The sequence below is a fragment of the Alosa pseudoharengus genome, unplaced genomic scaffold (genome assembly GCF_046254945.1).
Source record: "Alosa pseudoharengus isolate Yale_2024_CS ecotype anadromous, Long Island Sound unplaced genomic scaffold, YU_APseudo_1.1 YU_APseudo_1.1_scf_5, whole genome shotgun sequence".
Classification (NCBI taxonomy): Eukaryota; Metazoa; Chordata; class Actinopteri; order Clupeiformes; family Clupeidae; genus Alosa; species Alosa pseudoharengus.
The window spans coordinates 32,965,550-32,980,549 of record NW_027468837.1 but is presented as its reverse complement, the minus strand read 5'-3'; the positions used below and the strand labels follow the sequence as shown (position 1 = coordinate 32,980,549).

The window sequence follows — 15,000 nt, the reverse complement described above, 5'->3', positions numbered from 1 at the left end:
CAATACATTTTTTGTATTTTTCCAATTTATTTTGGCCTGGAATTGATCTGAAATGATGCTGAAATTTAATTTTCTAATGATTATTACTGAATAAACTTGCACTCAAATTTTGTGTCTGTTATATTGTCACAAATGCACGCACAGACAAACACAATAGATTCAGATTGAATAAATGTAACCTTGGAGTAGGTCCATGTTTGTCAAGGCATATTAAATATTTATTTTATGTCCTGTCAATACAAAGAAAGCAATAGAATGATTGAGAGTGAGCCTGAGAAAGAGGTAGTACATGTGAGTGCATAATGAACAAAACTATCTTTTACACAAAACCTGTATTTCGCAATTCCACTAATCTTTCTTGACCGTTTGTAATCATAATGTGTGAAGCATCGGAGTGGCATATCTCAAACTGTAAGCTTCTGTACAGAAAAATGTTAGTACTTCCATTCCAACTTATCCAAATCATTTGCCCAATACATGATATATAATAGATGTTAAAATGTTCTTTGCTCATTTCAGAGCTCTCTAATTCAGGGATGGAGGAACATGAAGGGAGACGTGCTAACACAAACATGCACAGTAGTGTCCACACCTCTGGAACACCTACAGTACTTCTTTACTGACCTATACCAAAAACATACGCCTCACACACAAGCCTTTATTTGATAAACATTTATAATTCCTAGTAACAACTTGGAGAAATATGTGCGGTGCATTGTTATCAGTGTGTTCCATTATTGAGTATGCACGTGAGACCGCTGACTACTGTAAGTTCCAGTGGTTTGCTCCTTCTGTCATGCCCCTCCTCCGTAGGGCTTCATGGCTCAGGGGAGACCTGGTTGCCCACGGAGGAGATGGTGGTGTGAGGCTCGGCATCCGACTCCTCCAACTCCCAAGGGCTCCACCCACAGAACAGGAAGGGCACAGCATACTTCTGGAACTGAAGACACAAAACACAGTCATCTCCACCATCCATTTCACCACCACAGCAGTGCAGATTGCATTTTCACTATTCATGCAATTATGCTGACGTGGCACATGTTTTCCTTTCATGGATGAATATTAGGGAAGTTTATTATCTGTCAGTTTATTAGGGAAATTTATTATCTCATGTTTAGAGGACTGATTTTGAAGATAGACTATGTTCACAGTGTTCAGATGATGTGATCACTGGATAGCATTTATTTGCCAACTCTACTGCCAGATTTGCTGGCATATTTGTTACATTCTGATTGATGTGAGATTTGATATACTGGTATTGATTTAATATACTCACATTTGGTCATACTGGTGAGTTTCTGCCGTGTATATTCGTACCTGTTTGTTCATGAAAATGTAGATCAAGGGATTGTAGACTGTGCTGCTTTTGGCCAGGTACACCGGTAACATGGCAACAAGTGGGCCGACTTTGACTTCGGGGTCAAACACAACCACCAGGGCGAGCACAGAGTAGGGCATCCAGCTGACCAGGAATGCCAGCACCATGGCAACAACCATACATGCCACCTTGGCCTCAGCTTTAGCAGCAGCTCCCCCACTCATCTGAGCCACCTGCAGGAGAACATCACACACACACACACACACACACACACAAAGCATACCACAATTCCTTGTTTGGTATATTCAATTAAATGTAGGTATACATACAGATGTGGAGTATAATAAGATAATAAGATCTATGATGAAAAGTGTGTTATAAATAAAATGTATTATTATTATTATTATTATTATTATTATTATTATAGTTCTAAGGCAGAGTGAATGTAATCCGCACCTGTCGTAAGGTCCAGAGCAGCCAGGTGTACGACAGCACGATGAGTGTGAACGGGACAGCAAAGCACAACAGGAAGTAGCAGAGGATGTAGGAGACGTTGCCTGGCTGGCGGCTCTGCCAGTCCGGCCCGCAGGACGTCTTGACGCCCTCCAACGCGTAGCTGCCCCAGCCGAAGAGAGGGGGCGTGTTCCATATGAGAGACCACACCCAGGAGATGACCACACCCACTACGGCGTGCCATCCCTGGAACTTGATGCTCCCTAGTGGCTTACACACCACAAACAGACGCTCCACAGCAATCAATGCCACCGTACAGAGAGCCGTGATGCCTGAACAGCCCAGAGAGAGATAACAAAATGTCACATGCTGTTCTACATGATAACATCTTTGATCTGTTTGGTTGAAAACCTTTATTCAGCAAATATCTAGAGCAGACTTTGTGATTATCACATCATACAATACGACAACATTTTATGTATCTCAGTTTCAACTAGATGTACCACATAGCGGTACAAAATATGACCGCCACTCAGTCCTGTACATCCTCTCCGAGAAAATAAATCACGCTTGTCCATTTGTCTCCACCTCCTACTCCATCCCCTACTCTTGCAACTTTTGTGTATGCTTGTATGTGCGTGGCTGTGTGTGCGTGCGTGCGTATGAGTGTGTGCGTGCCTGTGAGTGTGTTTGTTTGTGTGCGTGGGTGTGTGTCTGTGCGTGTGGATGCGTGTGTTTGCATGCGTGTGTGTCTGTGTGTGTGGATGTGTGTGTGTGTGCATGTGTGTGTGGATGTCAATTTGTCTCAATCTCCTATAGAGCCTGACTAATATGGGATTTTGAAGGCCAATATGGATTTCGACTTTTCAAAAACCAATAACCGATATATCGGCCAATAGTAATTTTTAACAAACACAATATAAAAATGTTCTCAAATAAAAAAAGTTCTAATCAAGGTCTGCCATTATGTATTTGAATAGGCCTAACTATCTAGTTTCCTAATGAAAGGCTCTTCATATACAGTAATATACAGTAATGTATTTTTTTAAGAAATAAAAGAGTGTATAGAATAGAAAAAATAGTAAGAATAAAAGAGGTCTTTGTTTTGTGATAACCACATTGCCATAATCTACATTGTGAGCAGTTTAATACTTAATGACTCTATCCCTTTATTACAGAAATCACATAAGGCATTCACATTGAGTACTCACCAAAGAGAGCCACAGAAAAGCCCTCCAGAATGCAGCCTGCCCTTCCCAGGACATGGAGGCCGGCTGCGTTGGACAGCACAGCGGGCACTCCACCCATCACCGCCGTGCCCAGGTCAGCCACTGCCAGGTTCACCAAGGCGTAGTTCAGGGGCTGGCGAAGCTGCCGATGCCGGGCAGTCACAACAATCACAGTCACATTCAGGACCACAGCGGTCACTGTGACAATTCCCATGACGACTGAGAGGATGGTGTAACCATAACGAGGGAAGAACGGTTCCACTGTGGGGTTCTCGGTGAAAGAGATGGACGAAGAGTAGGGTTCTGTAATGTTAGCTGACAAAGCCATTAGCGAGAGAGAATGGAAACACTCACACACACACAAGAATGCTCATCCAAAAGTGTCCTGAGGTATGACTCTGACACAGCAAAAAGAAGTCTGCAGGAACCGGAAAGATTATCAGGCAAGGTGATTTAAGTCAGTCACTGCATGTGTAAAATCCGGATTGAAATCAAGTTAATCCCTGATCTTCTCCCCTTGATTACGGGTGCTAATGCTGGTCTGCAGGTTCATCTAAGGTTCAGCTGTGGTGTGGAGTGGGTTCATATGTTGAGCACTACAGGCTAACAAATATTGTACTCTTGGTTTTCTCAGTGACCAGAAATGCATTTGATTGCCTTGAATTTTATAATGATCATGATAGAGAAACCACATATTTACAAATTCTGCACATTCTTTTCTGTTACTATAAACAACACTTACCTGTGATATACCAAAACCAAACCCAACTGGAATATCCCTTAAAACCCAACCCCTGGTACCACCAAGATCACCATCTCCTTGCATTTGGAAATACAGAAAATATTAGCTACCAAAAGTATTTTACAGACTAAAAGGAGATGCCAGGGCCTACTGGTGGTCTGTGAAGGCATTGCTGGTGGCCCCTCAACATGGATTCAATAATGTAGTTTCAATGTGGGAATCACTATTTTTATTCAGTGGTGGTGTTCAGTCAGAATGATCCCTGAGTCACAATCAGTTGAAATTCTGCTGTATGTAAGAATTAGTGGTAAAAATGAGAAAAGTATTCTTTGGAATTCAAATTGTATGCATGAATTGTGAAACAACTAAAAGCGAGAAATGGCAGTCTCATTATGATGTTAACCATGGGCATGTTCAGAAATACACAATTAAGAATAGCATTCATAAGCCAAAGAACATGTGTTCTGTTCACAGAATCATTGGGGAGGCTGGACACTCATTTTTAAACTAATTGAATTGAGAGGCGAGGAGGTGGATTATCGCATAGGCTTAGGCCAGATGAGAAGGGACCATGGAGTCTTGCGTGTGGCTGCTCCTTTCGGTCCGTCCCCAAGCTCTTTATCGCCGCGTTCCAGCCGCGGCTCCGCTGATGTATGATGTAATTACTGAGCTAATCACACAGCCTTGCGATGGGTTACAGTCCGTGGCGGCCCGTGATACATCAGCCTTCTCGTGCACCCCCAACATCATTATCAAGCGCTAATCAGCAGGGCCCGTGCCCACTATGATGTGGCATTGGTGGGTGGCCACATGAAAAATTTAAATGTCAAAGGGTCACTTTCAAATCCATCATACAGGAGGTGTATTCGCGAGTTGGAACAGAACACAAATGTATGCATAATGGCAGAGTGACCATCAGACTTCTCGTTTTTTTTCTCGAGGACGGTCCCGTTTTTTATTTATTTTTATTTTATTATTTGAAAGAAGACTTATTTTGAAAAGAATATTTCATGCAGTTTAGTTGCTCAAATTGGATTCGAATGCAATAGGACCAGCAACTCTATCTGCGTGTGTGTCTAATGTTGGTCCATTGGTAGGGTAATTGGCAAACTATAGGAGCAGTGCCACAATTTCCACCAGTGGCCATAAATATATTACACCCGGTCCATTTCTGTGTGAGGTGTGTGTGTGTGTGTGTGAGTGAGTGAGAGGGGGGGGGGGGGGGGATCCAGTTTGTGACACTGGGAGTCACCCTTTTTTTTAGTTAAGCATGTCCGTTATCACTTTTTACAGGTTTTAATAGCTAAGACCTTCTCATTTGCTTTCACGTGCACAGATAAACTCAATGACCGCAATGGCGCCTAATGACCTCTGATTTGATTACCCTTGATTGCAGGATTTATTTCAAAGTTTCACATTTATTTATAAGTACTTATTGTACCGTGGCATATATTTTTAGTTAAATGTGCGCCCATGTGTGTTTTTTTTTTTCAACAGCGTGATGGTGCTGTTTGCTATGATCCAGTGCAAGATGGCCAGTGATTAGTCTTCGCGCGCTCCAGTATGAAAGTTTCCCATATATTCCCCTGCTCTGCTATGTGCGCGTTCACAACATAAGTTAACCCCCCACCCCTTTCTCTACTCTGTGCGCGTTCACAACAGATTGAAAACTGCACTCCATAAATTCTCAGTTCGGATTCCCCCTCCCTGATTGCCTCCCTTACCCTCACCAACCCACCTTCCAGTCCAGCGCAAAAGACGTGCCTCAAGTCTTTATTGACAGGGTAACCGGAGAGCGTTGCGCATCATAGGCAACATACAGTACGGCCGCTCTAGAAAGTATAGTGTATACAATAACATCATGACCTGATAAAAGGCATTATCGGAGAGAGGAGGATCTTTGCAGTTAACCGATAACAGTCCCTACTCTTCCATCTTGCCGCTACGATCCCTCTGGCGGCAAGAGGCCACTGTATATGATCTTTAGGTCACACGTTCCTCTCTCCACGGACGTCCAGCTGTCCTTTTGACAGTTGCCCCTTTGCGTTTCGCTCAAGAAGCATTACGACATGCACGGGTAACACAGCGGATTTTTGTTTATTATTTTTCGGGGATTAAAAGGGGAGAGCTCCGTGGAGCTTTTCGGTGAACAGCTGGTGAGGTTGAACGGCAGCGAAGATGCATTGGAACCAGAGAATGTTGTACTCGCAAGTGTACTGTGCGAGTTTCCTGATTTGGATTAGCCCAGGTGTGACTGTTGTGGATGTTGCCGGGTCGCAACAGGGCATCCCACTCTCAGTGTAAGTCCTTTGTCTTCCAAAATATTTTATACACTGCGTTATGATTTTTGCGCTAGTCCAGTTTTCTCTTTTCACTTCTCTGACTCTTGTTATAGATGGCGATAATTCACCTACGTTTTAAAATGTAGGACATAAATAATAAATGCAGTAGAATTAAGACTTTATTCTTTTTTTGTTTTTTTATCACTTATTGCGTTACTGTTTTAGTTTCTTAATTTAGTCTAAAGCAGATGCATATTATTAAAGGTTGCTTGGCACTTTGCTCTGCGCACATCTGTAGCCTAACTCGCAATGCTAAGTCACATACCTGATCATTAAACGCCAGATTTGCAGAACAAATCCTAACAGACCAAAACTATATTTCCTCCCTTTGAAGAAAGTGCAACGCAGGCCGATTTACAATAATAAAAAAAAACATTCCATATTTATCCATTAAAATGTAAATGTTTTAGTAATCCAGTTTGTGTTACAGTTTTTTTTTAATTTAGTTTTGAATATTACTTTTCTTACATGTTTGCTGTCAGGGTGAAACTGTGGGCCTCTGCATTTGGAGGGGAAATAAAGTCCATTGCTGCGAAATATTCAGGATCTCAGCTGCTGCAGAAGGTGTGTCACACTTACCCCCTACATCTGATCTATCTATCTATCTATCTATCTATCTATCTATCTATCTATCTATCTATCTATCTATCTGGATTGTCAGATTGTAAGCATAGTATACTGCTTAGTTACTGCTGTGCCATATATGTAGGCTGCTGATAGATATTCACAGTTCACATGGGTACAGATGGCTGAAGCAGGGAAGACTCAGGTGTGTGTGGCTGTGAGACTCAGCTGTTCTTCTACTGCTGTATGTGTGTGTGTGTGTGTGTGTGTGTGTGTGTGTGTATGTGTGTGTGTGTGTGTGTGTGTGTGTGAAAGCATGGTCCATTACCCATCTCTCCTGTGCTTGCATCTCTGGTTCATCCTGAAGAGTTTAGCCTCTGGACCCAAATAACCTGAGGGAAACATATTGAAAAGAGTTTATGTTGTGTGTCTGTGTGTGTGTGTGTGTGTGTGTGTGTGTGTGTGTGTGTGTGTGTGCCCATCCATATGTTTATATTTTTGAGTTGTCCTCATAACAGCATACAAATGTGTTATTTTGCAAATAGTTTGTTTAGTGAATAGGCTAGTACTGGAGAACACAGGTGATATAATATGCTTGTGTCACACTGCTGTCCAAATACATCTATAGCATAGCTGCTCATATCTATGCCTGTATTACCAGAGTAAATGCGCATGGTGGCTTGCATACTTGCATACAGCAAAATCCATTTGTTTTAAAATATGTTTTAAAGAAAATGTAATGCAGTTTCTGCAGCCAGCATGTAATGTATCCAGCGTGTGCTGAAAAGCAAAGTTAAGATTGAGTTGAGGTGTTGTTGTACATTCTTGCTGTGTATTATGTCAATTATATTTGTGGAGAGCAGTATATGCACAAATGCATGTCTTTAACAATCGTGGGATAGTGTGTGTATAATTACACTTCACTTAGTGGATGTTAAATGAACCACAAAATTGCACGTGTAATAAATACAGATAGGAAGGGGAAAAATATTGTATCACTAGATCAAACAACATAATTGTTCCAGTGATCACATTTTATTTTAAAAAGCAGAAGGTAAAAGTCATTACTATGATTTGAATGAAATCAGTGTTTTTGGCAGTGTTGTGTGAACATGTTCATGTTATCCTATATCAGTGCGGTTGAACATGTGATGCCCATCAACCTTGGTGCAGTGCTTTGCAGCAGTCATTTTTCACAATCAGCTGTTGTTCACACAGACTTTTGCTGTGATCAGAGTGCCATCAAGTGTGATTTGGATGTTAAGGGCCTCCAGCACCTTAGTGTTTCCTAGAAATAGGTTACTGTAAAACTGTGAAAATAAATAAAATTACTCATTTTTATCTGAAGTAAAAAAAAAGTAAACTCTTTTGTACAGATGCATTACTGCATAAAATCATATAAAGTGCATAAAAACTGAAACAAAGCCATTCTGATCAAACCTATTTTGACACCTATTTGTATTTGTAAGTTTTTACAAAATGTTGATGTATATTTATGTAAGTGTTTACTTCTATGAAATAGGAATTGTTCCTTGTTATTTTAGTAGTTATGTGTGATTCAACAGAGCTTGTAGTTATATTATTCTGTAAGCAACCTTCAGTGCAGTATGTTTTAGTTAAACACCAACAGTGTGTATTTTAAGGACTATCATGACTATGTCAATATTAGTTTAAGTAGGTTACCTTTTTTCTGTAATTTGTTACAGTGACAAATTATCCAATTGTTCAAGTGCATCATTATCATAATAGCAATACCTGTAGCTTGTCCAAAAAAAAAAAGAGCATAAAATCTGTGGACCTAAATGTACCGGTACCTAAATGTGGGCTGTATATATACATATATAATTATGTGTTCATGTGTGAATATGACTGTCTGTGCATGCTTTTTTTTACCTGTGCATGTGTGTGCGTGTGTGTGCGTGTATGTGTGTTTGAACCTGTGCTTGTGTGTGTGTGTGTGTGTGTGTGTGTGTGTGTGTGTGTGTGTGTGTGTGTGTGTGTGTGTGTGTGTGTGTGTGGAGTGTATGGTGTGTACAGACTACAGTAGTGTGTACAGACTGGACTGTATTGTGTACTGTTGTGAGCTGAGCAGTGATGAATGTGCTGAGATAAATATCCCTCTCTCCAGCACATTCATCACGGAGCCAAGCCAGCCTCTCAGCCTCTCACTGCCTCTCACTGATAAGAGCCCAGAGCCGCTTCAGCAACACTGCGGCTGCTTCCACCAACACTCACACTTTACCTATAGAATTACCTAGACACAAAACAGGCCAGTGTGTGTGTGTGTGTGTGTGTGTGTGTGTGTGAGTGTGTGTGTAGGTTTGTGAATGTATGTGTATGTGTATGTATATGTGTATTCCTTTGTCTGTTGGAGAGTCAGTGCATACCAGCTTGAGAGACATACACTGTTGTGTGTATGTTAATGTGTGTTTGTGTGTGTGTCTTAGTGACAGTATTTAAATATGAGTATTTTTGACAGACAGACTGTAGTAAAAGTTGAATTGTGAGTAAACATACCCACTTGTTTTGTATGTGTGTCTGTGTGAAAGTGTGATTTGATGTGAAAGTGTGTGTTGGTGTTCACAGGGAAGCTCTCTGTGCAGCAGTTTGTGTTTGGAGCGAGGCTGTTTTGATGCCCCATGACTGCGGTATATAATTCCAGTTTGTGTTTGGAGCGAGGCTGTTTTGATGCCCCATGACTGCGGTATATTCCAGGCCATCCACAGCATGTGGCTGATGGCGGGAGCGTTCCGGCTCTCCCTGCGGCTATTGGCTGCATTTGTCAGATGGGGACGAGGCTCATGTCTCCACACAAACACCCGCTGCTCCAAAGCACTGTAATCGCTCCAGCTCCTCGACTGCAATACCCACTGCCCTATCTCGGCCAAATCTACAGAAATTCCCATTGCTTTTGTTCTCTCTGTTTCCTTTTAGTGCAAACATCCGCACTTTTCTTCATTGTCCCGAACTTACAGACCATGACAAGGAGGAGGGGCCCCATGCCAATATGTTCTCCCTCAGTCATGCTATGCATGCATGTGTGTGTGTGTGTGTGTGTGTGTGTGTGTGTGTGTGTGTGTGTGTGTGTGTGTTTAGGATCATTAAGGAGTAATCATTAGATCATTATGAACCCTGAGCCAACCTATATGAGACCTCTACCTCAGGCTCCTGTCCTATGCCAGTGGACCATGGCAGAGAGGGGTCCAAGGGGTGGCCGAGGGGTCGGTTGTCCATCCAGAAGGCTGAGGGTCTGTTCCCGTTGCCTTGGCCCCCAGCGTCAGGGCCGGGGGGAAAATCACAGCTATTGATGAGGCTGGGTTCAGCGGTGGTGATGATGGGCTAGGGTGTGGGGGTTGGGGGTGGGGGGGGGGTGGGGGGGCAGGCGGGGATGCTGTTGGGGGTGGGGGGGCAGGGAGGACAGGCGTGAAATGAAGTGTTCCGCCTCGCTGCTGCTCCGCACTCTCCTTTTCATGGGGTAATTTGTCGCCCCGTGTTCTGCTGTTTTCAGGAAGGGTGGGGGAGTCTGGGAAAGGATGGTGCTGCTGCTGCATGGTATGGTGTGTGTGTGTGTGTCTGCCTTTTGACTTTGTGTGTGTGTGTGTGTGTTTGGCTTTGTGTGTGTGTGTGTGTGTGTGTGTGTGTGTGTGTGTGTGTGTGTGTGTGTGTGTGTTTATTTTCCTTTAAGTACAAAAGTATTTAGAGGTCCTTTTGTTTTTGAGCATATCATTGTATGAATACATCTGCATTGCTCTGTTATGTTGTTCTGTTATTCCGAGTGTAAATCATAAATTGTGTGTATGTTTGAGTAAGATGTGCTATATTTAATTAAGAGTGCTAATGTTCATGTGGTTTTGCGTGGGTGTCCCCATGACACCGCCGTGCTATTGAGTTCTGTCCAGCTTGGCGTGTAGCGCCGCTTGTCCCATTCGCATCCTGCAGACTCAGCGTCGTCGGAGGTGTAGTTCATTATCCACAGTCACCCAGGCTTGACACGTTATTATCTTTCTGCCGCACGCCGACTCCATTTCAATTACCCTCCAATGGTGCATGCTCCCTCTGATATGGCCACACCCCCTCCTGCTGCAGCCGGCCCACCCACATCGCCCTGTTCCACCAATTGCTTAAAACCCGCAGCGCCGCCTGAGCCAATCGCTGATCAGCCCCGTAAAAGTCTGCCCTGGATCACAACGCCTCTGCCATAGACCCGCTGATGAGACTGACTGGAGATTTGACTGGAGTGTCCTCATAAGTGAGGCCAGGTGTTGAAGTCTGACGGTCCAGTATTAAAGCTCATCACTTCCTATCAGGTTATTAGTGGGAGACTGACTTTACAGGAGCTGCTGAAGAGGGCTGTGGAACCTTCCATCTCCATTTTTCTTCCCTTACCTTTTTTTCACTTTCAAACACTCACACTCTGAGTTTAAAGCACCACTCAAATATGTGTGCATGTGTATTTGAGTGTGTGTGTGTGTGTGTGTGTTTGTCTGTGTGTGTGTGTGTGTGTGTGTGTGTGTGTGTGTGTGTGTGTGTGTGTGTGTGTGTGTGTGTGTAAGTCGCTATGTGTGTCTGTGTGTGTGTCTGTGTGTGTGGTGGTGCACTGTTTACAAGTAAGACTGTCATGCTCCACACACCTCTTCCCAGTTAAAATTGGAGTGATTGACCCAGTCATCTCAAATTGTGCCCTGTCCCTGACCCTAGTTCTGGCACAGCTCTGGATAGATAACATAGATCACTTACTAGAGCAGAAACAGGTCCAGCATGCCGTTAAACTGCACCAGCACCATTACTCAATGACAGAATGCATTACAAGCATTACCTTTTCCTCTCCTGTATCTTTCTCTTTTGTCCCTATTTTGAGAGGAAACAGAAATGCATTTATAATGGTAAAAGCTGTCATTTAGTTGTTTAGTTACAGTCTAGGTTTCTCTACCACATTTGCTATGTTGTAATGTATTTTTGAACAAATAAACACTAGGCTACAAGTAAACACCATTTTCACCATATGTGGATTTCTTGAAATTACGTTTTTTTTAAATTGTTATTTATGTGCAACAATAAATTATATCCTAATGTATTCATAACGAAACGTTCTTTTAGAAATACAAAGAGTTTGAGAGAAGAGGCCGAGTAGAAGAAATAGATGGCGCAAAACTTGTGAAAAAGGTGGCCGAAAACATGGAAGAGATGTTCCGGAGAAAGGCAGAGGCTATACGGGTATGTAAATCACGCTACCTTTATACAGTTACAGTTAGTACACTAGTATTTATGTCTCTATATTTAACAATATTTTAGGCACTTTGAGAAATTAGCAGTAATTAATAGACATGCGGAAAAATATTTACACGTTTTAAAGTTGGTTGGTCATATCTGACATTCTTTTAAGAGGCATAGCCAACCCTCAAACTGTTTTTTTTTTTTTACATTTTGATGTAACATTTGCCATTTTTAGAAAATTAAAATGTAGCAATAGGCCCAGTTAGCTCCGTTGTATGGCTTATATATTATTGGCTAGGAGAGATTCATTACTAGGTAGGCTCGGCAATGTCATAAACACCGCAATTATGGCCTCCTGTCATTGGGAAAGCTACGTCAACCTACCTAGTAATTGTTACACTTCGTGTGTGTTTGGAGGAGATAACGCTATCTCCAGCCACCAGAATCGTCTGCTCTAAACTGCAGGTTAGGCTGTTTGAAATTAAACATGCTTACTCATAAATTCATATTCAGCAGTTGTTTATAGCCTACATTAGGTCTAGAACATTTAGAACCGCATAAGAATTGGTATTCTTTCTATTCTTATGTAGATACCTTATCGTATGCCTATGTGTGTCCCAACTTCAACCTTACAGGGAAGGCTGTGCTTAAAAAATCCCATTCCACAAACAATAGGCTAGAGACTCGTAGACTGGCACAAATATATATTATATATTTAATATAAGTTTATGAGTTTAAAAAGTGTTTACAAATCTGAATATCAGCACCTAAGCTGTGCGACGATTTCATTTGCTGGTGGCAATGCAAATGTTTTTTTATTGAGCCTTTACGCAAATTATTTAAACGTTTTATTATTTGGCTAATGTGTGCGTTTCAGAAATGGAATGATTTTTTGACATGCATGTGAATCTTTTGCATTAGAGATCAGTTTTCAGAGTCAACTGCTGGTGAAATCAGTATTGGGTTGTAGCCTACTGTAGATAGACCACCAGCAAACACGGCAATGGTCTCTTTCAGTCATGCTTTTTCATTCATGTTAGCCTATGGGCTATTATTATATTCTGATAAGATTTCACTGGTTATGTTTTTATGAATATAAAGAAAAATCAGGGATTTATTGTGCACACCCTATTTAGCCTAAATTGTTAAATAACGGCTAAATAACGGAAACATTCTTGGCAATTTGTACTATCAGTTGCTTTCAGTTCCAAACAAATCAATGTATTCTATCTGCAAGCTTTGAACATAACTCATTTATAATTGTCCCACAGCGAGCGTCTCGAAATGTTGATAACACTCCTTTCCCCTCCCCTCTCACAGCACATCGTGGAGGCAGCCGAAGAGGCACATCACCAGCACGAGGAGGTTCCAGACTTACAGGTGAGAGTAGAACCCAACAACTGATAAATGAGGATGCAGAAACAGCACTGTGGAGACGTAGCTATGTGAGAGTGAAATACATCAAATCTATGGAATGAGACGAATAGGTCATAGGCTACTCAACCAGCTGATAATGCCGTTTTTATCCTGACAATTCTTAAAACCGTTTCTTTTTAGAACAGAGCTTCTCTATAAAGTCTGACTAACACTTTCGCCCTTCGTCCGAATTCATTACAGCCTAATGGGTTAATTACGTCCCCCACCAAACACTTTGGGGCCAATAGAAAGTATTGTGCGATAGCCTACACCGAGCAATTATCTTGCATCCACAAAATAAAGTATCTGCTTCCTTGGTAGGACTACACTATCCTTGCCTGATCATAGGCTAGACAAGTTGCACAAAGAGCTATAATCGCTATAATCAGGCATGATTAAATTGGCCCCTTAGTCGTCTACTTTGCAAAGGCATTTTCTGTCAACGCATTTCACAGAAAGTGCTCGTCATTTAATCAGATAGGCTTCCTGACGTTTTATGATAGACTACCTTGCGTTTTCACGCATGGTTTCGCACGCGTGTGCTTCCTGAAGAACAGCTGAGGGAAATCTCACCATTCTTACTGTTATTTGAAGACACATTAAGTGTAAAGCCCAGCTGGGAGATTTATCTAAATTTATAAATATTTAAAATATATAAAAATATATATACAAAAATGTGGCATGTGGATTTTAGCAGTTTTACGTTCGAAAATACATAAATAATAAAATGAATAAATAATAATAAAACAACACTGTCAATTGTCTCTCCACAATTGCAGGCAAGGTTAATTTAAATGCAGCTGCTAGCTGCAACAACACCTAAACCTAAACCTCAGTTGCATGTATTTTATTCAACCAACATTTCAAAATTTAAAACAGCAAATGTCAGAATATGTTTTATAGCCATATTTCTTAACAGAATCTCCCTTCCTTTACCCTTTTCCTAAACATTTTTTTGGAAAATGTTAGGATTTTATCCTGCAGTTCAGATATAGTGTAAAAGGATTTGTGATTAAAATGTCTCCTTAACTATATAAGTAAAGACAATTGTATGATTGTACATAAAGGGGAACCAGGAAATTGCTTTTTGCTTACAAGCTGAGTAGGTTTCCACTGCATCATGTTGTTAAAACAGTATTTACTATCAAGACAGAACAGTATGGGTCATTGGCTCATTCATGAGACAGAAACATTATACTGGGCATAATGCATTTTCCTACATTTCTGACTGACAGGCGCAACCTTGATTATTGTTGCCGTTTCACAAGTCTGTGCTCACACACCACCATTAGCCACTGCAGACGGTGTTAAGAGAAATATCCTGCAGGGGTATCATTTCTCCTCAGCTCGTCGTGACTCACCCGCTGGATCTGGACGGGGAGTCTCCAGAGTGTTTTTAACCTGGAGGGAAGGTCCAGAGAGGCAGGAGGACAGGGGGACGCTGTAGGGGCTGGAGTTGAGGTCGCCAAACTTTTAAAAGTTTAAGAGGGCAAAGAGGTGGAGTGGAGTAGGAGTGGAGTTTCCAGCCCCAAAGTCAGCTGAAGGGAGGTGGACACAGGGCTGCCCTGGAAGGCATGAGCTTTTGGGGTTTGGAGTCAGGCTCAGCAGAGCAGCAGTGAACATTTCTTTACCACACACACACACAGACATGCACACACACACAGACATGCACGTGCGCATACACACACACACACACACACACACACACACACACACACACAC

At 41.9% G+C, this 15,000-nt stretch overlaps 2 protein-coding genes across 2 annotated transcripts in view; one reads left to right on the top strand and one right to left on the bottom strand.

Annotated features, from left to right (window-relative positions):
• Positions 1-817: 817 nt before the first annotated feature.
• LOC143104901 (parapinopsin-like) lies at positions 818-3,241 on the bottom strand. The gene is made up of 4 exons (XM_076269234.1): positions 2,983-3,241; positions 1,775-2,103; positions 1,318-1,551; positions 818-940 (listed from the first exon to the last, which is right to left on the bottom strand). Exons 1-4 carry the CDS (start codon positions 3,212-3,214, stop codon positions 818-820), a joined length of 918 nt encoding a protein of 305 aa, XP_076125349.1. The 5' UTR covers positions 3,215-3,241.
• Positions 3,242-11,808: 8,567 nt separating this feature from the next.
• The window catches only part of cacna2d3 (calcium channel, voltage dependent, alpha2/delta subunit 3), a 34,913-nt gene continuing 31,721 nt past the window's right edge, over positions 11,809-15,000 (top strand). The window contains exons 1-2 of the mRNA XM_076267690.1: positions 11,809-11,862; positions 13,183-13,242. Coding sequence (XP_076123805.1) covers positions 11,824-11,862; positions 13,183-13,242 — 99 coding nt within the window. The 5' untranslated portion in view covers positions 11,809-11,823. The remainder of the gene's footprint in view (positions 11,863-13,182; positions 13,243-15,000) is intronic.

Excerpts from the sequence above, each read along its gene's own strand:
- LOC143104901 (XM_076269234.1), bottom strand. The coding sequence starts at position 3,214 with ATGGGAATTGTCACAGTGACCGCTGTGGTCCTGAATGTGACTGTGATT. Across the intron at positions 1,552-1,774 it reads TGCTCTGGACCTTACGACAG|GTGGCTCAGATGAGTGGGGG; the intron begins GTGCGGATTACA and ends GTTCTCCTGCAG. Across the intron at positions 941-1,317 it reads ACATTTTCATGAACAAACAG|TTCCAGAAGTATGCTGTGCC; the intron begins GTACGAATATAC and ends TTGTGTCTTCAG.